Below are 27,814 nucleotides of genomic sequence, written 5' to 3' on the forward strand. Positions count from 1 at the left end.
TTTCTGGCTTCACGCTCCTGCGTATGCGCCTCGCGTAAGCACTGCCGAGTGGGGATGTACCCTTCGCTGAAGCTCAGGGTCACAATACACCTGCACCCTCCCTAACACTTGCTCCCATCCCTGGTCCGAGGCTGTATTGGACACCCACCGAGAAGACAGCACCTCCGAGATTCCTAGAGAGGCCGGCCTGGCGACTTGGGAAGCCGGAAGCCCGTCTCGAGGCACTTCCTGTCCGGTCATTGTTCTCGCGCCGCCAGGCGTAGTTCGTTGGATCCTGCCAGCCTTTTGCTACAAAGGCCGCGAGCTCCGGCCGTCTCTCTTCCGTGAACACGGTCAGTGGGGTTGGCCGGGGTGGGCACGGACGTCGCAGGTGCGGGAGAGGCCATCCCGGGGGCGGACTGCGGCGACCTCCCTTCGGGGACCCAGGGTTGTCTGTCCCTAGGGCGGCTCCGCGTCCCACCACTTTAGGAACACGGCTGCCGCCTGCTGGGGGTCTGGACACGGACAGCACCAGGGGCCAGGCTCGCCACAGAAACAGGGCTGTTTGAGGTATGAAGGGGGGAGGAGGTGGGTTGCCACATCTGGAAATAGGGAAAAGACGCTGAAAGGGAAGCCCTTGATAGGGGACTGCTATCTGGTGTGGAGGCGATGGGAGTTTAGTCAGCGGCCGCGTAAGAGTGCTCGAAGGAGGCATTCCCCCTGTAAGCAGGTGAGATGAGTGTGAAGGGCCTCATACATGGTAGAATATACTAGTCATGGAAAGAATAAGCCTCCAGGATTGAGAATTGTTCCAGGAGTGAAAGTATTATTGCCTTATGTAAGAAATTCCGTGTGTCCGGTAAATTTCCAGTAAGTTAACATAGGAGAAAGCATGGGATTACTTCAATAATAGCAAAAGTGGACTTAATAAAATTTGGCACCCCCCCCCCAATAAAACTGAAGGGGAATAGAAACATTTTAATTTCTTCATTGTAAAGTAAACTAGTAAACTCGTTTTATTCACCGATTAAACAACAAAAACAAGCCAGCAGATTTGGCTCTGATACAAGGGTGTTGGTGGTGTGATTTGGTGTGATCCTTTCAGAAAGCAATTTAGCACTGTATATCAACCATGAAATCCTTAAACCAGTAATCACTCTGTCCTGAAGGTATAATTCAGCAGAAGAAAAAAGTTTGCACAGAAAAAAATTTAACATTGTTAAGAATATAAACTGGAAACAATCAAAACTCCTTTCACTAAAGTAATGGCTCATAAATAGGGTTGGTTAAGTTATAATATAGCTGTAATTCAGAATACTATGCCAGAATGAGGTAGTTCTGCATGTAATTATACTGAAAGATCTATCTAAGACTGTGGAATAGAATGCAAAATATAGAAATTGAGTTTAAATGCACGAGTGTGATCTAATCTCGGGGAAAATAAGCAGTATATGTAAAGGTATACATTATCTGAATGGAAATGGAGAGAAAACATTGATGACTGATAACTACAGTTTGTATGTGTGTAGGGCATGTATTTACTTACACATATTTCTTGATCCTTTTTGGATGAGAATGACAGATTAGGAGAATTAATACTATAGATTATTGTATAGCTACTAAAAATAACCATGAAGAATGGTAATATAAAGCTTCTTCTTCTTCTTTTTTTTTTTTTTTTAATCTTAAGAGTAATATGAGGCATTTGGAAGAAATGGAAAAAGTAAACATCAAACAAGAAGGAGCTCAAACTACCTGTAAATAAACACAGGCACCTAGAGATGACCACCCCTAAATGGTGTCCCTACTCTCAGTCTTTTTCTTGAGATTCTTTAGTTTATGCTATTGTGTATTTTAAAAAAAACAAAAGAAAACCAAAAAATCATGGTGATAATTGTGAAAATATATATCCCCATAGTTAAAAACAAAAAGTTTAAGAATTCATAGTTGTCAGTGGTTTAAAGTTTTCTCTTAAAAGAAATATCTTAGATTCAGTGCTCCAGGTTTTTGAGGGTGGAGTAGGGCTGATATTTCTTAGTCATTTTCTGTATTTTTCAAGTTTTACAATAAAAATACATTAATTGTATAATCAGGAAAAAATCAACAAACATTATATAAAGCTGTTTGTAATGCGATTACTGTGGGAATAAATTACATGTTTGCGGTTGAACTCTCTCCATCCTATGAGTCAGACTAGAGCTGACTCTTGCTGTAGTGACTGCTGCCTAAGCACTGGTGAGTTGGCCAGTAGGCTTAACGGTACCCAGAGAAACCTCTGCTTGATACTAATGTTTTCTGGTTTTTCAGTAGACAGCCTTCATCTTGGCCCTGGGAAGAAATTCGGAAAGAAGTTTTTGAAACTTAAAGATTAGATGGGGCTTGACCTCTGCTGGGCAGCCCCCAGCTATAAGAGTTCCTGTCCTGAGCAAAGAAGATGAGTGCACAACCAAGAGAGGCCATGGCCTTAGCTCCCTGGGGCTCATTGACAGTGAAAAAGGAGGAGGAAGAGGAAGAAAACTTCATGGGTCAGGCATCCAGTCAACAAGTACACTCTGAGAACATAAAAATCTGGGCTTCTGGGGAAGGTCCTCAGACAGGCCTTGATATATCAGAACAGGAGAAAAAGGTAAATAGTGGTCTGGGAGGAGAGTGGGAGGAGAGACCTGAAGACCTCAAGTGGTTTCAGAGGGGACTATGTCCCTCTGCTTCCACATCTGGAGCATTATTTCCTGGCTAGGTCTCTGGCCTTTAGGCCTTTGGAATATAATAGAAACAGTTTTTTCTGATTGATGGGACATTTAGTGCTTTCTGTAAACTAGTGGTTCTCAAACCTTGCTACACAGAATTAATTGGGGAGATTTTTAGAAAATTGTGAAGCTCATGCCACACTTGATTCCAATTAAATGAGAATCTTGCTGTGCGACTCAGACATCTGTGTTTTTTAAAAACTCTTCAGGTGACACTCCAGTCAGAATCTGATAGCTCTAACTTATGCTTCTTAAAATTTAATATGATTTAATATCTCAAATTTTAATCACCAGGAGGTCTAGTTAAAATGCAGATTCTGACTGATTCAGAAGGTCTGGGTTAAGATTCTGTACTTTTCACAGATTCCCAGGTGATGGTGATCTGTGGGTTGCATTTCATGTAGCGAGGCTATACACTGTACTGTGTTCTGTAATGTTTTCAAACATTGCTCCCTACCATCACTAGCCGGAAATCTCTTTCCCAAAGATCATAATCTTGCTTCTCTGATCTTTAGACCTCAGAAAACTCTACCCTGGAAAACCTCCTCATATGCTCTTTTCATGCATTCTCTGGCAAGCTAGTTTTGGATGCAAGAGTGGGCAATGCAGTGAAATCAAAGTGATAGAGAAGAACATTGCAGGCTTGATTCTCTGACTCATGCTGGGGATCAGAGAAGACCCTGACTTTATTTTCCTTTATTTTTGTTCGTTTGTTTGTTTTTGTTTTCAAGTTAAAAATCTTTTTAAAAATGTGTTTTTTATGGTCTCCAGGAATAGGTACTTATGTTTCATCTTCAGAACTAATCAGAGCACCTCCCACTGACAATCCCCTCATAAACTGACCTATGCTTTCTTGTCTTTAGGGTCCAAACTTGTTTTGGGACATGGCTGTCATCCTGAAAGCAACACAGGAGGCACCTGCTACCTCAGCCATTGGCAGCTACTCATTACCAGGGACTCTGGCCAAGAGTGAGATACTGGAGACTCATGGGATCATGACCTCTCTAGGTAAGGTTCAACCCCCGGATTCATAATCTGACCACTTGGGTTTCTCAAAAATCTATTCAGAGATTGGTGGTCTGGTCTCCTAACTTAAGAAGCATGGAGTATTGAGGTATACTATCAGGGAGACCTGGATAGAGGAATGCCAAAAGATGCATATGCATTTGTCACAGGAGTTGGCTTATTTTGCACACAGTCTTAAGACATCAGACAAACACAGGTGGACTCCAAATTCTCCTTTAATCACATTTAATGATTAGCAAGTTTTAGATCTATTTACACACGGAGACGCATCCTCTTCATATGCTTCATGTTTATCATTGGTTGGTGCTAGCTAAGATAGGAATCGTCAGTTTTTGTGGTGATTTTGAGGAAATATCCTGGAAATGTTCTGTTTTTATAAATCTTTATGCAGATTCCAGAGGATTTTGAGCAGGTGTGTCAGCTTTGCTGATGCTCAAAGCTAGGTCTTCATGGATGGTACAAATGGCTGGCTTATTACCTGGTTCTGTCTCTAAGCTAGGACTCAGGATATGTCTGGCTGGCAATGACAGAAGCTTACCTATGGAGGAGTGATGTGTAACTGTGGGTCAAGAATATGGTATCCATGGGTCCTGTGTTGTAGAAGTAATCTCTGGATGACTCCAAGGCCCTTCTGGCACTCACATTCAATAAATCTACCTGGTACAGAGCTACACCTGAATATTTTGAACCCACTCTGCTCTTTAACCCATTCCTCAAACTGACCACTTTCTTTTTTTTTTCTTTTATTGCCAAAAGCTTTTATTTTATTTTATTTTTTATTTTATTTTATTTTTGTTTTTGTTTTTGCTTTTTAAAATTTTTTATTTTTTATAAACATATATTTTTATCCCCAGGGGTACAGGTCTGTGAATCTCCAGGTTTACACATTTCACAGCACTCACCAAAGCACATACCCTCCCCAATGTCCATAACCCCACCCCCCTTCTCCCAACCCCCCTCCCCCCAGCAACCCTCAGTTTGTTTTGTGAGATTAAGAGTCACTTATGGTTTGTCTCCCTCCCAATCCCATCTTGTTTCATTAATTCTTCTCTTACCCACTTAAGCCCCCATGTTGCATCACCACTTCCTCATATCAGGGAGATCATATGATAGTTGTCTTTCTCTGCTTGACTTATTTCGCTAAGCACGATACGCTCTAGTTCCATCCATGTTGAAACTGACCACTTTCTTAAATCAGTATTGTGTAGAAGGTTAGGATTATTACCTTTCATTTTCTTGTCTCTTCTTTAATCATTCCCCCTGTCAGCAGCTTCTGTTGCCTACTTTCTGCTCTCTATTCCATTCTCTCTGGTACATTTTGTGTATTATCACTTCTTTTCTGTTTACTTGCTTTGGTGGTCATTCACTGTGTTAACTCTAGCACTGACACCCATCCCCCAGTCACTGTTTTCCTTCTTTGCCTCCTACCTCAAGACGCTGTTCCAAGTCAAAATTTACCTTTCTGTGTGCTGCCAGCTGCTTGCATAGCAGCAGGTAACAGCAGTGACAAGAGCTCTAGGAATTAAGAGAAAGATCTGAATGTAGTTGCTGCCCTGCGTTTGATAATTCTGTGACCTTGAACAAGTTCTTTCTCTCTCAACGTCCATTTCCTGTCAGTTGGAGTGTATTCATTCAGTAAAACAGGATTTTGCGGGGGCCTGCTTGCTATGTGTTGGGTAGTGTGATAGATGAATAAGGGTGAATGAAACAGTCATGTCTTTTTTTTTTTTTTTAAGCTCTCACACGGTGAAGGAAAATAGTTTCATCTTGATGATAAAATGTATAATACACATGAATACGTTTTGGAAATTTTGATGTGTTACTGGTGGTTAACATTTGAAAGAGTTTTATCTGCAGTTTCCTATGTGTTAATTACAATTGAATTTATTAAAGTTTTGCATTTAAAGCCAGTTTTTAAACATTTAAACATAATTTATTTTTTTTCTACTTATATACCTAGAAAAATTTTTATAAAAATGAGAATATTTGTACTTTTTCTTTGATTCATGTTTCGTTAACCTCAGGTTTTACAGTTTTTTAAAACTTTTTAAAGCATTTTGTTCTACCTACATATCAATTTCTTTATATAAAACTTTCCTCGTTTTCATTCTCAAATAAAAATATATAAAATGTATTAAGTTTCAAATTTAAGATACAATTCTTTAAAACATTTCAAACACATAAGTAGGCAGACTTCCTAATCTTATGTATAAAATCTTGATAAACACATGGCTTTTGTAAATCTAATTAATGACTTACAAATTTAGTAAATTAAATTACCTTTCCTATTGTATAATACATTCACCAGGTAAGATGGCAGACTTGAATGGCATTTCAGATCTCTTTTTAAAGAAATGAAAGGAAAGAATTGATTTCAAAAGTTATTACTTTGCCTATCCTGTAGTTGATTATAAGTACATTTTTAGTTTATTTCTTTACTAGGGTTACAATAATCCTTCAAGATCCAAAAAAGGAAAAATACCATCTCAAATAAGTGAGAGGTATAGATTCTACACTATTGGCTAATTAATAACCCAAGGGGATTTGAGCTTGAGTACACAGAATGAGCCTTCTTTCCTTTTCTTATACCCTGGGCATTGTCCAAGATCCTCGCTCTTCATCCCTGTGATGCAACTGTTAAATAACCACTACATGGAGACCTTTGTAGGCCACAGTTGTACCTGCTTCTGTAATAATTTTGACAGAGAGCATGATGCAAATAAAAGGAATTGTTTCTGTTATTGGTTCTAATTGGTCCATAATTCCCACCAGTCTTCTCTTTCATGTCTTTCTAGTGTTCTCAATCTCAAGGTAAAACAGGTAGGAATGAGGTCAGGGGATGGAACTGAGGTCATAGACTGAAGAATTCTTGGACTTTGCTCTTGTTGGAGAGAAGCTTGATGGGGGATTGGTTAAGTGATGATACGGGGCTAAAGGAAAGAAGAAGGAAATGAAAAAGAGTGTGGGGGGGATGTTAGAAACAAGAAAAATTAGGTGAGATGTATGGGGAAAAGAGAAGTAGAGAACATAAAAGAGAAGAAAGTAATGAGCAAAAGAAAAGTAGAAGACACATGAAACAATTACAAGGAAAAAATCGGAATATTTCACACACACTAATTTTTAAAATAAAAACCAAGAGAGGAGAAATGAAGAGGCAGTAGGGGAAAGAGATAGTGGGGAAAAAAATAAGAAAGAAGATATGGAGACAGATAGTGACTCTACTTAAGGTGGTGAGCATGGAATGTATGTATGGAATTGTTGAATTAATATGTTGTACACTTGAAACTAACATAAGACTGTATGTTAATTATACTTCAGTTAAAAAAATAAGGGAAAAAAATGAGGTAAGGGCAGTTAAACTACAGGGAGAAAAATAGAATAGATGTGAGAAAGATACCAGAAGAGTAGGAATAGAAATAACTGGAAAAATAGTAGCATTTTAGTATTTGTTGTTGGCACATTCAGTGCTCTGCTATATGCAGCCCTCAGGTATTGTATTGCCTTTTTCTAGCATCACCCATCCTTATCTGAATGATTGTGATGGGAGTGTCATGTAACTGTTGTCATAACCAGGCATAGTGGGCTGTTTCCCTGCCTGCCCTTGATACTTTGTATCCTGAAATCCCTCTGACTCACTCATCTCCTAGGTTGGAGAATTGCCTGGTCTGTGCTGGTGGGATGTTTTGTAGATGCTAGATTCTCCCCTCTACAGCTGCTGCATGACCTGCAGCTCACAGCTTTCCTGCTTTTAAGCTGACATCAGTAGAAACATCTCCCCTCTGGAGGCTTGCCTCCCACTGCTGATTGCCCTTGTTTCTTCTGATCTGGGTAGTGCTCTTGAGCTTGGTATAATTCAAATACTGTTGAAAGGTTTATTCTTCTAACACTAGGCTCCCGGGTGCACATTCTTAGATCATGGGTAGTAGGGGTAGAGAGGAGACAAACGTAAAGAATTATGATGTTACTGACAGCAGGCCCCCTTTTCTGACACCATTAGGGTACTGAGGCAACGTAGAACAGTCACAGACACTGGTCAAGAGTTTTAAAATTTAGGATGTGGGCGCCTGGGTGGCTCAGTGGGTTAGGCCGCTGCCTTCAGCTCAGGTCATGATCTCAGGGTCCTGAGATCGAGTCCCGCATCGGGCTCTCTGCTCGGCAGGGAGCCTGCTTCCTCCTCTCTCTCTGCCTGCCTCTCTGCCTACTTGTGATCTCTCTCTGTCAAATAAATAAATAAAATCTTTAAAAAAAAAATTAAAAAAAAATAAAATTTAGGATGTTTTGGTGTTTTCATGATATTGGCATAATGGAGCAGGCTGTATAATGTCTCAAACTTAACTCAGAAAGATTAGCTTTTCTTGACACAAAGTGAAGCTGCTAGCTCAACACAAGGGTTCATCTATTTACTCTGTTCACATTCTTTAGTCTCTTCTAGGGTTGCCGTCTATCACCATAACAACTCCTATGCCCTAAGGTTCATCTTTGCTCCTGGGCCCTGACATATGGACCCATAGCGCAGCTCAAAGTCACTGCAGACCCTCACAGAGCCACATTCTATGCTCCAAGGCTATTCTCAGTCATTGCTATAGACTAACTCAGTTAATGTTTTCAGGGTTTATGGGATAGATATTGTCCGTACTTTGGAGATGAGGAAACGGGCACAGAGAAGTAAATTACTAACCCAAAGTCATGCAGCTGGTAAGTGGCAGAGCAGGTATTTGAAACCAAGCAGTCTGGCTCCACAATCCATGTTCTTTTTTTTTTCTTTCTTTCTTTTTTAAGATTTTATTTATTTATTTGAGAGAGAGGCAGTGAGAGCAGGAGAGGCCTTTGACCTGAGCCAAAGGCCGTTGCTTAACCAACTGAGCCACCCAGGCACCCCACAATCCCCATTCTTAACCTCTGTGCTGCATAGTCTTTCAATGTTTCAGGTCTCTTAGCTGTTCTGGTCCTTTTGGCATGCAGTGTGGTCCTTTGTGTCCATTCTTATTCCTTCTTTGATATCCAGCTTCCTCATACACAAAAGTCTTGGTTGCATAGATCTTCATTTCCAGGGATGGAATGTCCCTAATTAACTGGTTGGTTGTAAGCAAATCCACACTAAGTGGCTAAGGTAAGGAAGCAAGCCTGGATAGAGATTGGTGTCCTTCATAACTGGTCTTACTTGTAAGATTCCTCATCATACAATCAGGAGAGCTGTCTGAAGATGGCTTTCCTGGCATGAGGCAGTAGGTTGGATGTCTACTGAAAGTGCTGGAAAGACCATGAATCATTGGATTCTGCTGTGGGTGTGGGAGAGAGAGGTGATGTGGGGGGAATTCTTTCTTTTGACATTTTATGTACACTGAAGTCAGGTACTTCCTGGTATTTATCACTTGATGATGCTGTTCTTTTTCTTGGCCAGAATGTCAGCTGACATTTGTACTTTCTACTTATTGTTTCAGGTGCTGAAACCAAGAACCCACAGTTATTGGTTCCAAAAACTGAGATATGTGATGAAGCAGAAAAACCATTCATAAAGTCAGGAAGAATCCAGAAAGTTAATCCTCAAGGACCTGAGTTAGGAGAAGCCTGTGAAAAAGGGAACATGTTAAAGAGGCAGAGAATTAAGAGGGAAAAGAAAGATTTCAGACATGTGACAGTGAAGGACTGTCATGTACCTGAAAGCTTCAAAGTAGAGGAAGATCAGAAATGTCAGAAATCTGGGGAAAGATACAGTCTTAGTTGTAGCTCTTTAAAAAATCAGAAGAGCCAGCCTGGACAGAAACCTTTTACTTGTAGTGTGTGTGGGAAAGGCTTTAGTCAGAGTGCAAACCTCGTGGTGCATCAGCGAATCCACACAGGGGAGAAGCCCTTCGAATGTCATGAGTGTGGGAAAGCCTTCATTCAGAGTGCAAACCTTGTTGTGCATCAGCGAATCCATACTGGACAGAAACCATATGTTTGTTCAAAATGTGGGAAAGCCTTCACTCAGAGTTCAAATCTGACCGTACATCAAAAAATCCACTCCTTAGAAAAAACCTTTAAGTGCAGTGAATGTGAAAAAGCCTTCAGTTATAGCTCACAACTTGCTCGGCACCAGAAAGTTCACATTACAGAAAAATGCTATGAATGTAATGAGTGTGGGAAAACATTTACTCGGAGCTCAAACCTCATTGTCCACCAGAGGATCCACACTGGGGAGAAGCCCTTTGCCTGTAATGATTGTGGCAAAGCCTTCACCCAGAGTGCAAATCTTATTGTACATCAACGAAGCCATACTGGTGAAAAGCCATATGAGTGTAAAGAGTGTGGAAAAGCCTTTAGTTGTTTTTCACACCTTATTGTGCACCAGAGAATTCACACTGCGGAGAAACCTTATGATTGCAGTGAGTGTGGAAAAGCCTTTAGTCAGCTGTCTTGCCTTATTGTGCATCAGAGGATTCACAGTGGAGATCTTCCTTATGTGTGTAATGAGTGTGGGAAGGCCTTCACGTGTAGCTCATACCTGCTTATTCATCAGAGAATTCATAATGGGGAAAAACCTTACACATGCAATGAGTGTGGCAAGGCCTTCCGGCAGAGGTCAAGCCTCACTGTGCACCAGAGAACCCACACTGGGGAGAAGCCCTATGAGTGTGCCAAGTGTGGTGCAGCTTTCATTTCTAACTCACACCTCATGCGACACCACAGAACCCATCTTGTTGAGTAATAAGTACTTGTTACTCCAGGCATTGATCATAATCCACTACACCCTAATTGGACACGTCTTTGCTGTTTTGTTCCTCTTAAAAATGAGACCCACCATGTTCTTAAAAGTAACAGTATTCAAGAATGTATCACAGAAGCATTTTAGAGGCTGACAAAAAACATGGAAGCTAAGCCCCTAAAGGCAAGGACTCCTTTTTTAACTGTGCCAGCATTGGTCATGTTTGAAACGGAACGTGGCTTTCTTAGAAATGGGTCATACAACCCTAAGTGATAAAGATCCTATTTGAGGAAAGGTATTTTAACTTGTTTTTTAAAACTCTTAGTTTCTTGAGCAACGGTCAGGTTATTGCTATAGGGCTGCGTGGTGGGATTCTGAACTTTGAATCTTGTATTCTAGTATTTTGGGTTAGGAAGCAGTGATTAGTTAAGGAGACTGCATGGGGTAGCAATTCACCAACAACTCACCTGTGAACATTTATAAGCTTTCCATTCCTTAGGCAATTGAAACATTAAAAGAAAACCAAAACATTATCTATTGCTCCTAAAATGGATAGACGTAGGAAACAGCTGTTTCTCTTAATTGTGTATACCTCATGAACCTTATTATGGTAAAGCTCTAGGGACATCTCATGAGTCTTCCATTCTGCCATCTATGTGGCCAAGCACTTGAGGATTGATGGAGAAAAAACACGGGGCCCACAAATACTGCCAGGCAGTATTCATTTGCTAACATCAACAACTCTCCCAAGTGACCCTGACTTCATTGCATTCCATCATAATGAGATACCTCTAATAGTCCCCTACCCAGATGGAGGAGTCAAAGAATAAAGCTTGCAGAGAGGCATGCCTGTATTACCTATGCTCGTTCTGCTCAGACCCAGCCAAGGGTCTCAGTTTGAGTGTCATTCTCACTTTTTGGCTGGTCTTCAGAAGAAATAATGGAGTCCTAATTTTGAGAGGACCAAAGAGGGAAATACAGGAAGAGGGAGGAGGCAGAGTGGGACTCCTAAGGTCCTTACTTTTTTGAGAAGTTCAAAGGTCTTGGAATGTGAAAACTTAGAAAGATGAAGAAACTGGCTAAGGTAAGATAAACTTTTGTTACCATTGAGCCTTTATTCCTGGAAAAAATGATTTATAAAACTATGCAATAGGTAGAGCTATATAATATTGCCTTGTATTTAATATAGAACTTAATTCTTTGTTTATATACCTTCATGTATAGAATCAAAGTCCCCCAATTCTTCTCTTACACTTTCACATAGATCCTTAGAACACTGAAAGAAGTGTTTGCCCCATTTAACTGAAAGTGGTCAAACAACAAAGAACAGCCTACGTTCAAATCCAGGATTTAAATCCAGGTTCTCTGTTCTGCTGTGCTGTGTCTAACCACCTGTAATTCCCACTCAGATCTACCGAGAGCCTGAGAAAGGTATATGGTCTCTTTCAGGTGAGGAAGCTGAGGTGACAGATTTTCGGATGTGCCTTAGGCAGTGTGACTAGTAAGCAGCAAATCTGAGACTGAAATTTGAGTCTCCCCAAGTTCTGGGTCTGCCTCTTCACCCTGCTGGGCAAAAGCATATTAAAAAAGCCCTACCTGGTAATAAGCTATCTGGTGCAACTCTCATGTAGAAGTCCCACCATTGGGACTCTTGCTGGCGCATTTGTTTTATATTTTACAGAGCACTTTCATGTACAGACAGCATAAACAAGAAAGCATATTTCCTCTTTCTCCCCTTCAACCATGGTCTTTCATTCAAGCATGTGCATCACTGTTTGCACTCTAAAATCATACAGACAATTCTAAGAAATTAATAGGATTCAAAAGAGAATCAAAAAGGCTCATGCATTCGCTGACCTTGAAGGTAACTGTTCCTGTCCCCCACCTGGGAGTGGAGAGGTCCAAAGATAATACTATGTATCTGCTGAGAAACGAGCTTGGGGCCCCCCCCCCCCCCCCCCCCACTGCAGGATTAGGAAGCCCAGAAGAGAGGGAGAGCAGGTCTGAAGATTGGGAATAAATCTGTGACATGGACCTGTCAAAAGACCAAAAGTGCACTTTCCTGAAAGATACCAACCAGGTTAGGATCCTTAGGACAGCTAAATTGTTTTAGCTTCATATTGTATGTTCATCCTCCTATTTGAATGCTTGTCATGGATGATTGTGATTTCCTGGCTAAAGATTGTTGTTCATAGGCAGTTCAAAAAGGCCATGCAGGTGATTGTGATGTAAAGCTAGATTTGGGCATCACTGACCCAGCCTTGTAGTGTAACAGTGGTATTCACTTGACTACATGTTAAAATCACCTAGTATACTTAAAAAAATTTTTTTTTCATTCTCAGGGTCAAGTTTTTGTTTGTTTGTTTTTTCCCCCTCAATTCTGGAGGGGAACCCAGTGTATAACCAAGATAAGGGACACTTCAGTCGAATCAGTTCTGCAGGCCACAAATGCATGTGATCAAAGGTGGAGTGGGGAAGCTCTAGTATAAAGATGTAGATGTGCAGAGTGCTTTGTGTGGTTTCAGCAAAACAGGATGCTAACAACCTTGGCTGCATTGGATGTCCTGTACCTTGGCTGTAAGGATTGTGTGCCCTAACTTTATTTGTATTTTAGGTGAATATACCAAGTATATATATGAGCAAACCAAGTTTTACACAACATACTTTCATATTCCCCATTCAACAAAATTACTTTTTACATTTCTACTATATTTCATTTCCAGGTCTTTATTTCCACAAACCTGCACCCAGGTTCAGGACCTCCAGTCCTACACAAATCATGTGAGCCTAGTGGATTACCAGGCCAGATCCTTCCTTACTCAGCTAACAAATCTTACTTCCAGTTTATTTCTAGCCCTCAAAAAAGCCCTCCTTTTTTGGTGGTTTTGGGTAGATGAGAAGTGACTACTCTTAGTTGTCACTGTTGGCTTAGGTTTTCCTTTTCCTAGAAGTCAACTCCTTTCTCCCTTGGCTGTTATTTCTAGAAGCGAGTTGGGAACTCAAGTCCTGTTAAGTTACCAAGAGCTATCAGAGCCAGGACAATTGATGGGTATTAAGAGTAGAGCCAAGAAGTCTCAAGTGGGTGCAACAGTTATGTATTAAGGGGAGCACAGTGATGTCAAAGTGATAAAATCTTGTACTTTGGGGGGCATGGGAGAGGATCATCATTGACATACATACACTCACACCCCTCAACTGCCCATGGATTCCTCCAAGCTCAGGACCAAGTTTTTGGGCAAAGCTAATCTATGTTCTGGGTCCCTTCCCTCCCTTGCCTAGGCAATCTGGTGTCCTTTCACATCTGTCACTTTGCTTGCTCCTCCATCTAGTGTTCTCAATCTTTCTGGGCTCACAGCCCCTTTGAGGATCTAATGGAAGTTGTAAAGCCTCTTCCAAAGAAATGCGGATAGCACATTCAGTTTTTTGTTCATTTGTGGGAGCATATTGTTTCACTGAGGCCAGTTCTTGAATTCTCTAGGGCCTAAAGTCACACCTGGGGATTGTACTATATAATTGCCAGAGGCATTAAAAAAAAAAAAAAAAAAGAGGTCTAGAAGCTCTGGATGTTCCCCCAAAACAACCTTTTATATCTTGCTTTTCCTGGATTCCCTCCTTAAACAAATTACAGCATTATCCAGCACCCAAACTGGAAATCCAGGACATATTTCTGGCTTTCTGTGTATCATTCTTTAGCTACAACAGTACTTTTCACTCTGTGGCAAACATGGTGCTAGTTCCTGGAGTCCAAAAGCAAACAAGGTCTACCAAATCCTTCTGATGTTTCATAGGAAGCCTCTCTGGACCTTTTAACATGATTTACTAAAGTCTTCACAGTTTCTTTCCAACCTTATCTTTCTACTTTCCATGTACTTTTTACTGTAGACTGGAGGCATGGGCTTGCTTTTCTCTGTGTCTTTGATCACACTGTTTCCGGTGCTTATTACCACCACCTCTTATCCACCCCCCTGTCTACTGAGCCTAGCTTTAGATTTCTTTTAAGATTTGATTCCAGTCTCATCTTTGGGAGCCCTCTGACTGCCATTTAGCAAGTATATATTTAGAAGTATGGAAGAGCATATGGTAGGTATCTACTTTATGCTTTAAAGTGAAAAAAATGAATTAATAATTGTGTATATAGTACAGTAATCATATAATGTTTCATATACTCTATACTGTTAAAACATAGCAGATAAGTTATATGAAGGAAATATAAGAAAATGTAAGTGGTTAAATGACATTCACAGCCATACAGATAGATGGTAAACTACAGAACTTAGGCTCAAACCCAATCCCATAGATTATAGAATTATGGGTGATTAAAAGTCATTTTTAAAGTAATTTCCACATTATCTATAAGGAACAAGAATTTTATAATCAGGAAGAGAATAAATTATTATATTTACATATTTGGTTTTATTGTTTAACTATAAACAGTATTTTAAATCTGTATTTTAAGATGTGGGCTATACCCTGCCATTTCTTTCTCCTTCCCTTTCCACCTCTCTGCCTCTGCAATGTAAAGTCTGATTCTTGAACTCTATTCTGTAACCATAGTTAGTCCTTTATGCTTTGTTTATTGACTTGTTCTAAAAATTGAAAATAAACAGCATGGATGTTATTATGACCATATAAATATTGCAGATCTAAGTAGCTTGCTGTGACTACACACACACACACACACACACACTGCATTTTGTTTTTACTGTAGTTTTTAGTTGTCTTTCTTTTCCCCTTGTACTAATGGCTTTTAGCATACTCTGAGTGATTTTCAGATTCTCCATTCAATTAGGTACTCTGTTGAATCCTCTTTTTTTCTCTTCAAGAGATCTCTAGCTTCCTGCGGTGTTCTGTCCTTGACATTTTCCTGCCCACTGTTCCATTGTTATACGGAATTTCATTGTGTCCTGAATTGTACATGTTTCTCTTTTTTCATTAACTCCATCATTTCACTGCAGCATACCTTCAAGTCACTTGCCAAGAAAGAGTATATGAAAGACAAAATTATTGAGGACTTATATATCAAAAAACATCTTTCTCTGTCCTCAATCGTGATTGGTACTTTGGTTCTGAAATTTTACCTTGAAAAATTTCCCCAGAACTTGTAGATGCCTGGTTCCCATCTGATTTTTTAAAAATTTTATATAATTATTTGTCAGAGAGAGCACAGACAGGGAGCAGCAGGCAGAGGGAGAAGAAGCACGCTCCCAGCTGAGCAAGGAGCCTGATGTGGGACTTGATCCCAGGACTCTGGAATCATGACCTGAGCTGAAGGTAGCCATGTAACCAACTGAGTCCCTCCAGTCTGATTCTTATTTCTTTTACAGTAAATACTACTTGCATTACTATGATCCGTTCCCAAACCCCCATGCCTGGAAGCTTTTAAAGTCACCTCTTTATTCTTGGTGCACTCGATTTCCCAGTATACTCAGTGGAATTTTTCAATCTAGTGACCCAAGTTACTTTTATTCTTGGAAATTTTCTTGTGTTATGTCATAATTCCCCCTTCCATTTTTTCCCCTGTTTTTACTCTTTCTGAAATTCCTGTCAATCAAATGTTGAAGCTTGTGGATTGATTCTCAACTGTTTTCTGTGTTATTACCATATTCTTGTTTTGTGCTATTTTCAGGGAGAATACCTTCACTATTTCTCAACCTGTTTAATGAATTTCTGATTTTGGCAATAATTTCTAAAAAGCCTCCCCCCCCCCCCCGTTTGTTCCCTTTTTATAGTATACTATTCTCATTTTAGAGATACCTTTTCTTAAAGGTTTCTCTGTTACCTGATATCTCACCCCTTCATGCCCTTGCCCCTGAGTCCTTTTTTTTTTTTCTCTTTGTTTACTCTCATTGGAGACTTTCCTTGAATATTTTGTGATTCTTACTGACAGATACAAATAAATCTCTGTGTATGTATCAAAAGTCCAATTGAGATCTCTGGGGGAGTGGGATTTCCTCAGTTAAGAGGCATCCTTCTCGAGTACTTGGTAGGGAGCAAACTCCCTGGAAACCTCCAATGCCAGAATGCTGTGATCTTTTGTGTGGGGCTCATCTGCTTCTTTAGCTGGAAATCCTCTGCTGTTTTAATCTGGGGTTTGGATGACATAATGCTTCTTAAGGAGTGGGAGAGAAGAAAATCAAGTGTTATTATAGACTTTTGATTAATGCACTTATTTTTAGCCTCACTTTTCCCTCCCACCCTTAATATACCTGGGGTTTCCAACTGCCAAGTTGCTTTGGGATTTGGCAGGGTATGTCAGTGCATTTTTCCATCCTATAGAGATTTGTTCTCCTCATCACATTATTATTTATACATTTTAAGTCATTATAATTCATTATCATTTTAAGGGAAGTTAAAACATTTTTAAAAATGTTGATATGCTTGGATATAGTACTACCACCTAGCTATCCTAAAAATGAATATTTTGCCAGTGTTACTGTTTTACAAAAAAAAGAAGAACAAGAACAAGAACAAGAACGAAGAAAGCAACCCAAGTGATTAGTGATAGGAGAATGATTAAATTATGATATGCTTGAATATTATGCAACCACTAAAATCATAATTTAAAGGATATTTAGTAATATAAAATATTCCCAATATTAAATGCTAAGTACAAAATTAAATGGTGGGTTCAGATAGCCCAGTTTTCTTAAATATGCAAGCATAGAAAAAACTAAAGACAGCAATACATGGCATGGTTAATGATTAAATTTTGCTGCTTTATATTTTCTTTTTTTTTTTTTTTTAAGATTTATTTATTTGACAGATCACAAGTAGGCAGAGAGACAGGCAGAGAGAGAGAGGAGGAAGCAGGCTCCCTGCCGAGCAGAGAGCCTGACTCGAGGCTCGATCCCAAGACCCTGGGATCATGACCTGAGCCAAAGGCAGAGGCTTTAACCCACTGAGCCACTCAGGCGCCCCATCTGTATTTTCTACAATATACCTCAATTACTTTTATGATCAGGAGGAGAAAAGCTAATAAAAAAAAAAAAAGCAAGATCATGGTCATACAGAGTGATGAGAAAATTTCGGGGAGTTTGGTAGTTGAGATGCAGAATAAGAAATGGGAATAAAGAGACCAGTTACCAAGGACCTAATGGTGGACAGAGTTCATTCAGGGAATATGTATAACCACACTGATTGTGACATATAGTTGTGGCTGGAGTGTGGAGGCTAGGGTGGTGAGGGGAGAAGAGAGTCCTGGAGATCATACAGATAGCTTTTGTCAGACTACAAGGAAGATTCTGACTCAGGCGGTATTGGGGCCAGAATAAAAGGCACAGATGGAATGAGCAGGCCTTTGAGGCATGAAAGATCAAGCAGCAAATCCCTAAGCCGGAAATCAGCCTCCACACTCTGGTGAAACATGACTTGTGACCCATCATTTCTGGCCCAGGCCTGAGAAGCCCTGGCTTCCTTGTGACTCTCTGGGGCCACCCTTTGTTCACAGTGGGAAATGCATTTGCAATTTCAATCAAAATACCAAAAAATAACTACTCTTTATCAACTTAACCTGCAAGGGATAAGTTGCCCCTGTAGGGCAGGGGTTTGGGAGAAGCAACTTAAGTCCTAGTAGTAGCAAGGTTGTAACCACCCCATTGTTGAGGGGTTTCTGTGTGGGAGGCTAAATGCCAAATATTCTTTATTTGATTTAGTTCTCACCTGAGGAGGGGATTTCTTTTTATAATCCCTACTTTCAAGAGTGTTGTTCACAGTCAATGTTAGAATAACTCTGGGCCAAAGCCTTTGCCCCTTTCTTCCAGGCTACTTTCTCAATGTCCCTCCAAAGACCCTTCTCATCAAAATTTACAAAAGGAAACGACAGAGAGTAAGTAAGTCTTCCTTCTATCCTAGAGCACTCCAGGTTAGGAATACTCTGGAAATAACTGTTGGAAATTTCTTGATCTTCCAGAGAGAGTCCTTGCATTTACAGTCTTCTGTATCTCCCTTTAAACACACTCATAAACTGGAGCTTAGGATATGGACTGTCTACACCTTGTTTTGTTTTTAATTTAGTGTGTCTTGGAGATGGTTCTATATTAGCCTATAAGATCTACGTCATTCTTTCTTTTTTCTTTGCTGTGTGATAGTGAATTGTATGGATGTACCATGATTCATGTAGCATATCCTGTTGGTAGAGCACATAGGTTCTTTTCTATTTTTTGTTTTACAAACAATGCCATGCTGAATAATCTGGCATACCATCTTGTGTGTGTGACTTTCCAGGGTAAATTGATAAAGGGTAGTTATTTCTGGCATTTTGATTGAAATTGCAAATGCATTTCCCAGTATGTGTGTAAAAATTCCCATTTCCATGAGTCTTCTCTAAAACTATTGTGTTTTGGTCTGGCAAGTAAAAACTTCTCTCATGCTTTATTTTGTGTTCAGTTATGAGTGAAACTGGATATCGTGTCAGGTATTTACAAAGTCTTGTGTTTCTTTTTTCTGTCATTTGCTTGTTCATGCTCTTTAGAAGTTTTTTGTTGAGTTGTTGATCCTTGTAAGAATTGGTTTGTATGAGTACAGCATCCTTTCTTGATTAAAACTTCATAAGTGTAGGGATATACATACCTCAGTATCATAAAAGCCATCTGTGAAAAACCCACAGTGAGTATCATTCTCAATGGAGAAAAACAGAGCATTTCCCCTAAGGTCAGGAACACAGCAGGGATGTCTACTCATCACTCTGTTCAACATAGTACTAGAAGTCCTAGCCTCAGCATCACACAACAAAAAGAAAGAAAAAGACATCCAGATCACCAAAGAAGTAGTAAAACTCTCACTCTTTGCAGATAATACGATTATCTACAAACCAAAACCAAAAGACTCTACCCCAAAATTGCTGGAATTCATACAGGAATTCAGAAAAGTGGCAGGATATAAAATCAATGCACAGAAATCAGTGCATTTCTCTACCAACAATGACAGGAGAAAGAGAAATTAAAGAATTAATCCCATTTGCGATTGCATCCAAAATCACAAGATGTCTAGGAATAAATCTAACCAAAGAGCAAAAGATCTGTACTCAGAAAACTAGAGAAAAGTCATGAAAGAAATTGGGAAAGACACAAAGAAATGCAAAAATGTTCCATGCTCATGGATGGGAAGAATAAATATTGTTAAAGTGTCTATGCTAACCTAAAGCAGTCTGCACATTCAATGTAATCCCTATGAAAATACCATCAACTTTTTTCACAGAACTGGAACAAATAATTCTAAAATTTGTATGGAACCAGAAAAGACCCCAGATAGCCAAAGGAATGTTGAGAAAAAGAAAGCCAAATATGGTGGCTTCACTATTCTGGACTTCAAATTCTATTACAAAGTTGCAATCATCAAGACAGTATGATACTGACACAAAAATAGACACATAGATCAATGCAACAGAATAGAGAACTGAGAAGAGTACTCTCAACTCAGTGGTTAACTAATCTTTGGCAAATCAAGAAAGAATATCCAATGGGAAAAAAAAGACAGTCTCTTCAACAAATGGTGTTGGGAAAATTGGACAGCCAAATGCAGAGTGAATCTGGACCATTTTCTTACACCATACACAAAAGTAGACTCAAAATGGATGAAAAATCCTCAATGTGAGACAGGTAGTCATCAAAATCCTTGAAGAGAACATAGGCAGCAACCTCTTTGATCTTGGCCATTCAGTCTCTTGCTAGGCACATCTCCAAAGGCAAGAGAAACAGACAAAATGAACTTTTGGGACTTCATCAAGATAAAAAGCTTCTGTACAACAAAGGAAACAGTCAATAAAACTAAAAGACAACTGACAGAATAGAAAAGATATTTGCAAGTGACGTATCAGATAAAGGGCTAGTATCCAATATCTATAAATAACTTTCATACTCAACACCCAAAGAACAAATAACCCAGTCAAGAAATGGACAAAAGACATGAACAGACATTTCTCCAAAGAAGACAACCAAATGGCCAACAGACATATGAAAACATGCTCAACATCACTCAGCATCAGGTAAATATGAATAAAAAACCCAATGAGATACCACCTTATGTCAGAATGGCAAAAATTAACCAAACAGGAAGCAACAAATGGAGAGGATGTGCAGAAAGGGGAACCCTCTTAAACTATTGGTAGGACTGCAAGCTGGTACAGCCAATTTGGAAAACTGTATGGAGGTTCCTCAAAACATTGAAAATAGAGCCACTCTACAACCCAGCAATTATACTACTGGTTATTTACCCCAAAGATACAAATGTAGTGTTCTGAAGGGGCATACGCAAACCAATGTTCATAGCAGCAATGTCCATAAATAAACTATGGAAAGAGCACAGATGTCCATTGACCGATGAATGGATAAATATGTGTATATACACACACACACATATGTATATATGTACATATGTATGCATATAATGTATATATATTACACAACCATAACAAATGAAATTTTGCCATTTACAAGGACATGGATAGAATTAGAGGGTTTAATGCTAAGCGAAGTCAATCAGAGAAGGACAATTATCACATCATCCATTGATATTTGGAATTTAAGGAACAAGACAAGATACCATAGGGGAAGAGAGGGGAAAATGAAACAATACAAAAGCAAAGAGGGAGACAAATCATAAGAGACTCTTAATCTTAGGAAACAAACCAAGGGTTGCTGGATGGTAGGAAGGTGGGGGGATGGGTAGCTAGGTGGTGGACATTGGGCAGGGGGTGTGTTGTGAGTGCTGTGTGTTGTGTAAGACTGATGAATCACAGATGGGGCCCCTGGAACAAAAAATACATTATATGTTAATAATTTTTTAAAAAAGAATTGGTTTGTATGGATTCTGTATTCTAGAAATTAGTTACCTGCCATATGTGTTGCAAATATTCCCCAGTTTATACTTTTTAAATTTTTAATGTTTGTATATTTCAGTTTTAAAGTCAAATCTGAGACTTCCCCCTCTTCATAGTATACATTCTCTCATGATAGCGCCTAGTTCTTCGAGTTAGGTCCATTTGAAATTAATTTTTGGAGTAACAACTGTATTGGGTCCTAGTTCCACTGCCGACTCCTTTTTCTCAGGCCCAGCAAGAAGAACCAAGCTGCAGAACCACAAAGATGAAGACCCTTCTTGGCTTCCTTGAACTTCTGGGTGAAACCCTGCAGTCAGATACTTCCTTCCCAGTAGGAGTGGGGGTACACTCCAGCAATCCAAGCTGAGGTCAGCCAAGGTCTGTGATGGGCCCATTGGTGCCACCCCCTTGCACTCTGGTTAATGGAGGGTAGGGATAACGGGAGGGAGCGAAATGGAATAGAAATGCTGGGGTTGGGGGAGGAGAGGCCTCATTCATGGGCAAGGGAGAGGGAGGACCAAGTACTGTGCAGGCAGGGGCATGTTGGAAGTGAAGTGGGGACGCAGCCTGAGGTCAGTGAGGGGACAGAGTAGTCTGCAACTGAGGTGAGGGATGGAGGGAATGTTGGGGGCGGGGCCAGGGCCCGCTGGAGGAGAATCCCAATGGGTGGGAAGAGTGAAGACATGGAGTGGGTGGTGGGTAAGTAAAGGGGTCAGTGGGGTGGTGTGAGGGGTTGGGGAGTAGGGGGTTAGAAAAGAAGCTCATCCCAGAGCAAGGGAAGCTTCCTTTAAGACTTGAGCCCGCAGCCACGCTGATTCCTCTGGCCTTGGGTTGTTGGGGCAGGAACCACTTTGTACAATTGGGGGAAAGACGATTCTCTTGAACTTCCTAGTAGGTAAAAGGGCATTCTAGACTGGCAGTGTCTCTCACTTACTTGCCACCCTAACCACTCCAAACATCAGTCCTCTCTTCACTCCCTCCAAGCTAGTGTGAGGCTGGCATAAATGAAGGATTTGAAAAGATTGTATGTCTTCTTTGGTTCATGTCTTCTGCCCATTTTGACATGATTATCAGTTTTTTGAGTGTTGAGTTTGATGAGTTCTTTTATACACCTCGGATATCAGCCCTTTGTAGTATCATTTGCGAATATCTTCTCTCATTATGTGGGTTGCCTCTTTGTTTTGTTGACTGTTTCCTTTGCTGTGCAGAAGCTTTTGATCTTGATGAAGTCCCAAAAGTTCATTTTTGCTTTTGTTTCCTTTGTCTTTGGAGATTTGTCTTGAAAGAAGTTGAGGTGGCTGATGTCAAAGAAGTTACTGCCCAAGATTATTTGACCATAGAGTTGAGGGTCCATATCTGGGCTCTCTATTCTGTCCCACTGGTCTATGTGTCTGTTTTTATGCCAGTACCATGCTGTCTTGGTGATCACAGCTTTGTAGTAAAGCTTGAAATCAGGTAACGTGATGCCCCCCATTTTATTTTTGTTTTTCAACCTTTCCTTAGCGATTCGGGGTCTCTTCTGATTCCATACAAATTTTTGGATTATTTGCTCCAGCTCTTTGAAGAATACCAGCGGGATTTTGATCGGAATAGCATTAGAAGTATAGATTGCTGTAGGCAGTATAGACATTTTAACAATGTTTATTCTTCCGATCCATATAGAGATAATCTTCAAGGTAATCCCCTTTCCCCAGTCAATATGACCGCTAAATATAAGCCAGTTTTAATCCCCCTTTATCTCAAGAAAGTTGAGTACTTTAACAAAGATATCAAGATACATACAAGAAGAATCAAAATACCTTCCTCGCTCACACTGAGAACTTATACCCACCCTCCCATCTTTTTCTTCTGTCAGTGTTTCTGGTATTTGTTTTTGTTCTGATAGTATATAAATCTTATATTGGGGTTCAGCTTGCCTGGGTCCTTTTTTCTCTTTTTTTTTCCTTGTACTTTCTTTTGTCAGTCTCTCTCTCTCTCTCTCTCTCTCTCTTTTTTTGGTCTGTTTTTGTTTGTATAATTTGGAAATCTTACCTTTGGGGTCCATTCGGCGTGGGTCTTCACCCACCTTTTTCTTTTTTTTTTTCTCCTGTCCCTCTCTTTCTGTTTTTTTCTTTTCCCTCTGTTTTTGGTGGGGACTCCTGATTTCTCAGAAGCATTCCAGGGTACAGCTAGCCTGGACCATGGTTGATACATTCAGCTACACATCCCTTCAGACATCTCTCACCAAAATAACTAGAAGGAGGGAGGAGACAAGATGGCGGGGAAGTAGGAGGAGGCGCCCTTTCAACTGTACCCTAAAATGAGCCGATTCCTACCAAAGAACTCTGATCACCCTTGAAATCAGCCTGAGATTAGAATTATACACGTCTGGATCTCTACAGTGGTAGAAAATGCCAGTGGGCAGGTAAAGTGGAGTGGGAACATCGGACTGATATCTGAAGATAAATAAAAGGGGGAGGGAGCCACCAGAGGCGACTGATTGGAAAGTACTACCCAATATGAGAGTGCACTGCGACTGCGGACAAGCATTAACTTGGAGTCTGGTTGAAAGCACTCAAAAAGAGCAAAGGATCGCGGGGGGAAATTGTGGGAATCAGGCCAGTTAAGGACAGGGGCTTAATCCCCAGATCCAGGACAGCCTCCCCTGGCTCTGAGCTGGAGAGAGTGTGGCAGAAAAACCAGGTCTTGGTCCCTAAGCTGCCAGCGCACCCAAGAGCCAATGGGGTCTGGCTCCTGTGAGGGTCTGGGAGCCTCGTCAAATGACAGAATGCCATGCCATGCTATCAGAGCCTGAGACACGTGCGCCCCACACCCTCCCCTGAGAGAGGTGAGCACAGGCTCTAGCCTGGTGCTCTTAGACCCACCCCATTCTACCAAGCCTGAGACACGCACACCCCACAACCTCACCTGAGAGAGGTGTGTGCAATCCTGGTGCTCTTGGACCCGGAAAGACCAGGACACTCAGCCCAGGTCAGCGAGAAAATCTCAGTGTGCAATTGCTGCTTGGAACCTCTCTGGCTGTCTGGAGCTTCCCAGACAGCCACCGCTGCCGTGGTTTGGGGTACAAGCAGAAGATCCTGCATCCCCAGGGACCGCGACTCAGAACCTGCTCTGCCAGCGGCCAAGGCAGAATTTATATGGGCTCTGCAGCACCCACAGGGGAGCAGACTGAGGCTTCTCTCTGAGGGGGAGGTCCAGCTGCAGTTTGCCTTCCTCTAAACCTCAAAAAACCATCAAAAGCTGTCAAGGGAGAGAAAAGAAGTGAACAAACATAAAAACCTCCAGAGAACAACAACCTGAAAAAAACAGTTTCCTCAGAGCCCACCCCCTTGAGGGGGGCGGGAGGACTTAAGTCAGGGAACATCATTGACTGAAAACCCACATGGCAGGCCCCTCCCCCAGAAAACCAACCAGGAAAGGAAAAAAAAAAAAAAAAGATGATAAGAGAACAGCCACCACTACTTCATAGATACAACTTTTATTTTTAACTTGTTCCCATTATTCTGGCTCAATTTTTTTTTAAAAGATTTTATTTATTTATTTGCCAGAGAGAAATCACAAGTAGTTGGAGAGGCAGGCAGAGAGAGAAAGAGGAGGAAGCAGGCTCCCTGCTGAGCAGAGAGCCCCATGCGGGACTCTATCCCAGGACCCTGAGATCATGACCTGAGCCGAAGGCAGCGGCTTAACCCACTGAGCCACCCAGGCGCCCTCAATTTTTTTATATAGGTAATTTTTTAACCTATTTACCATCACAGTGAGATATCCAGTACATCAAATTCCATAATAACCTTCTAACCTGAACTTTTTGATACATACACCCATGTTTTTCTTTTCCTTTTCTATTCTTTTTAATTTTAGTTTAGTCTAGTTGATTCTTTTTTTATTTTTATTTTCTAATATTCATATAAAGTTTAACTTCAAGGTAATCCCCTTTCCCCAATCAATGCCACCCCTATAGGTAAACCAGTTTTTAATCCCCCTTTATCTTAGGAAAGTAGAGTCCTTTAACAAAGGTATCAAGATACATCCAGGAAGAATCAAAATAACCTTCCTCACCCACACTGAGAATTTATAACCACTCTTACATCTTTTTTCTGCCAGTGTTTCTGTGTATTTCCGTTTGTTCTGATAGTATATAGATCTTATACTTGGGGTTCTTTTTGACGAGGTTCTTCCTTTTTTTTCTTTATATTTCCTTTTGTCAAATACTTTTATCAGTCTTTTTGTTTGTATACTTCATAAATCTTACCTTGGGGCCCATTTGGGCTGAACCTTCTCTTTTATCTTCCCTCTTTTTCCTGTATCTCTCTCTCTCTTTCTTCTTTTTCTTTTGTTTTTTTCTCTCATTTGTGTGGGGAATCCTGATTGCTCAGAAGCGTTCCAGGGTGCACCTTGACTGCACCACGGTCGATACATCCAGCTACATCTGTTCAGTCATCTGTCACCAAAATGACTAGGAAGAGGAATGCCCAACAGAAGAAAAATACAGAGGGTGGGCCTTCTGCAACAGAGCTAACAGCTATCAACATAGACAATATGTCGGAAAGAGAATTCAGGCTAACAATTATACAGCTAATAGCGAGGTTGGAGAAATCCATGGATGACCAAACAGAATTGATTAGGGAAGAACTGAAAGTGACCAGAGATCATATTTCAATGTTAGGGAAGAGCTGAAAGCTACAAGGGATGAGCTTCACAATGCTCTCAATGAGTTCCAATCTAGTCTAAATTCTCTCAAAGCTAGGGTAACTGAGACAGAAGATAGAATTACTGATCTGGAGGACAAACAAGTAGAGAGAAATATCAGGAGGGAGCCTGGAACAAACAGCTTAGAAGCCATGAAAACAGAATCATGGAAATAAATGATGCCATGAAACATTCCAATGTCAGAATTATTGGAATCCCTAAAGGGGAGGAGAAAGAAAGAAAGAAGGCTAGGAGATATAGTGGAACAAGTTCTTCATGAAAATTTTCCCAATCTCGTGAATGGAACCAGCATTCATGTACTAGAGGCTGAACGCTCTCCACCCAAGATTATAGATTCCAGTAAAACATCAAGGCACCGGATAGTCAAATTGAGGAATCATAATTGTAGATATAATCTCTTGAAAGCTGCTAGGACAAATAGCCTCCTTACTTACAGAGGATATCCCATCAGAATAATATCAGACCTGTCCACAGAGACCTGGCAAGCCAGAAAGGGCTGGCAAGATATATTCAGGGCACAAAATGAGAAGAACATGCAACCAAGAATACTTTATCCAGCAAGACGGACATTCAAAATGAGTGGAGAGATAAAGAGTTTCCAAGAGCGGCAAGGCTTAAAAGACTATGCAAACACCAAGCCAACACTGCAGGAAATATTAAGGGGGGGGGGTACTATAAAAGAGGAAAAATCCTAAGAATAGCATTGAACAGAAATACAGAGACAATCTACAGAAAGAAAGACTTCAAAGGTAACACAATGTCAATAAAAACATATCTCTCAATAATCACTCTCAATGTGAATGGCCTAAATGCGCCCATAAAACAGCACAGGGTTGTAGATTAGATAAAATGACAGGACCCACCCATATGTTGTCTACAAGAGACCCATTTTGACCTAAAGATACACCCAGACTGAAAGTGAAGGGATGGAGAAGCATCTTTCATGCCAATGGGCTTCAAAAGAAGGCTGGGGTAGTGATTCTCATATCAAATAAATTATTTTTCAACTAAAGATCATAGTCAGAGATACAGAAGGACACTACATAATCCTTAAAGGGACTATCAACCAAGATGATATAACAATTGTAAATATCTATGCCCCCAATGTGGGAGCAGCCAATTACATAGAAAATTATTAATCAAGATAAAGAGTCATATTGATATGAATAAATTAATAGTAAGATCTTAACATGCCTCTCTCAGAAATAGATCATCCAAGCAGAAAATTAATAAACAAGAGCATTGAATGACACATGGGACCAAATGGACCTCATAGATATTTACAGAACATTCCACCCTAAAACAACAGAATACTCATTCTCAAGTGCACATGGAACCTTCTCCAGAATAGATGATATACTGGGTAACAAATAAGGACTCGACCAATACCAAAAGACTGAGATTATTCCCTGCATATTCTCAGATCACAATGCTTTGAAACTGGAGTGCAATCACAAGGAAAAGTTTGGAGAGAACTCAAACACCTGGAAGCTAAAGAACACCTTGCTTAAGAATGATTGGAGATTCCTCAAGAAATTAAAAATAGAACTTCTCTATGACCCTGCAATTGCACTCCTGGGTATTTACCCCAAAGATACAGATGTCGTGAAAAGTAGGGCCATCTGTACCCCAATGTTTATAGCAGCAATGGCCACAGTCGCCAAACTGTGGAAAGAACCAAGATGCCCTTCCAGGGACGAATGGATAAGGAAGATGTGGTCCATATACACTATGGACTATTATGCCTCCATCAGAAAGGACAAATACCCAACTTTTGTAGCAACATGGACGGGACTGGAAGAGATTATGCTGAGTGAAATCAGTCAAGCAGAGAGAGTCAATTATCATATGGTT

At 40.4% G+C, this 27,814-nt stretch overlaps 1 protein-coding gene across 2 annotated transcripts; it reads left to right on the top strand.

Moving 5' to 3' along the window:
• Window positions 1-116: 116 nt before the first annotated feature.
• Window positions 117-22,376, top strand: ZNF35 (zinc finger protein 35). 2 transcript variants are annotated; one of them, XR_009350826.1, is made up of 5 exons: window positions 117-332; window positions 2,290-2,605; window positions 3,590-3,734; window positions 9,194-20,419; window positions 21,483-22,376. XR_009350826.1 is itself a non-coding variant. In XM_059161987.1 (4 exons), the coding sequence occupies exons 2-4, from the start codon at window positions 2,414-2,416 to the stop codon at window positions 10,438-10,440; spliced, it is 1,584 nt and encodes a 527-aa protein (XP_059017970.1). In that variant the 5' UTR covers window positions 117-332; window positions 2,287-2,413; the 3' UTR covers window positions 10,441-18,927. The 2 variants fall into 2 exon arrangements, 1 of the variants encoding a protein (XP_059017970.1); XM_059161987.1 differs by lacking the exon at window positions 21,483-22,376 and having other exon boundaries at window positions 2,287-2,605; window positions 9,194-18,927.
• The last annotated feature ends 5,438 nt before the right edge of the window (window positions 22,377-27,814 follow it).

The sequence above is a fragment of the Mustela lutreola genome, chromosome 2 (genome assembly GCF_030435805.1).
Source record: "Mustela lutreola isolate mMusLut2 chromosome 2, mMusLut2.pri, whole genome shotgun sequence".
NCBI lineage: Eukaryota > Metazoa > Chordata > Mammalia > Carnivora > Mustelidae > Mustela > Mustela lutreola.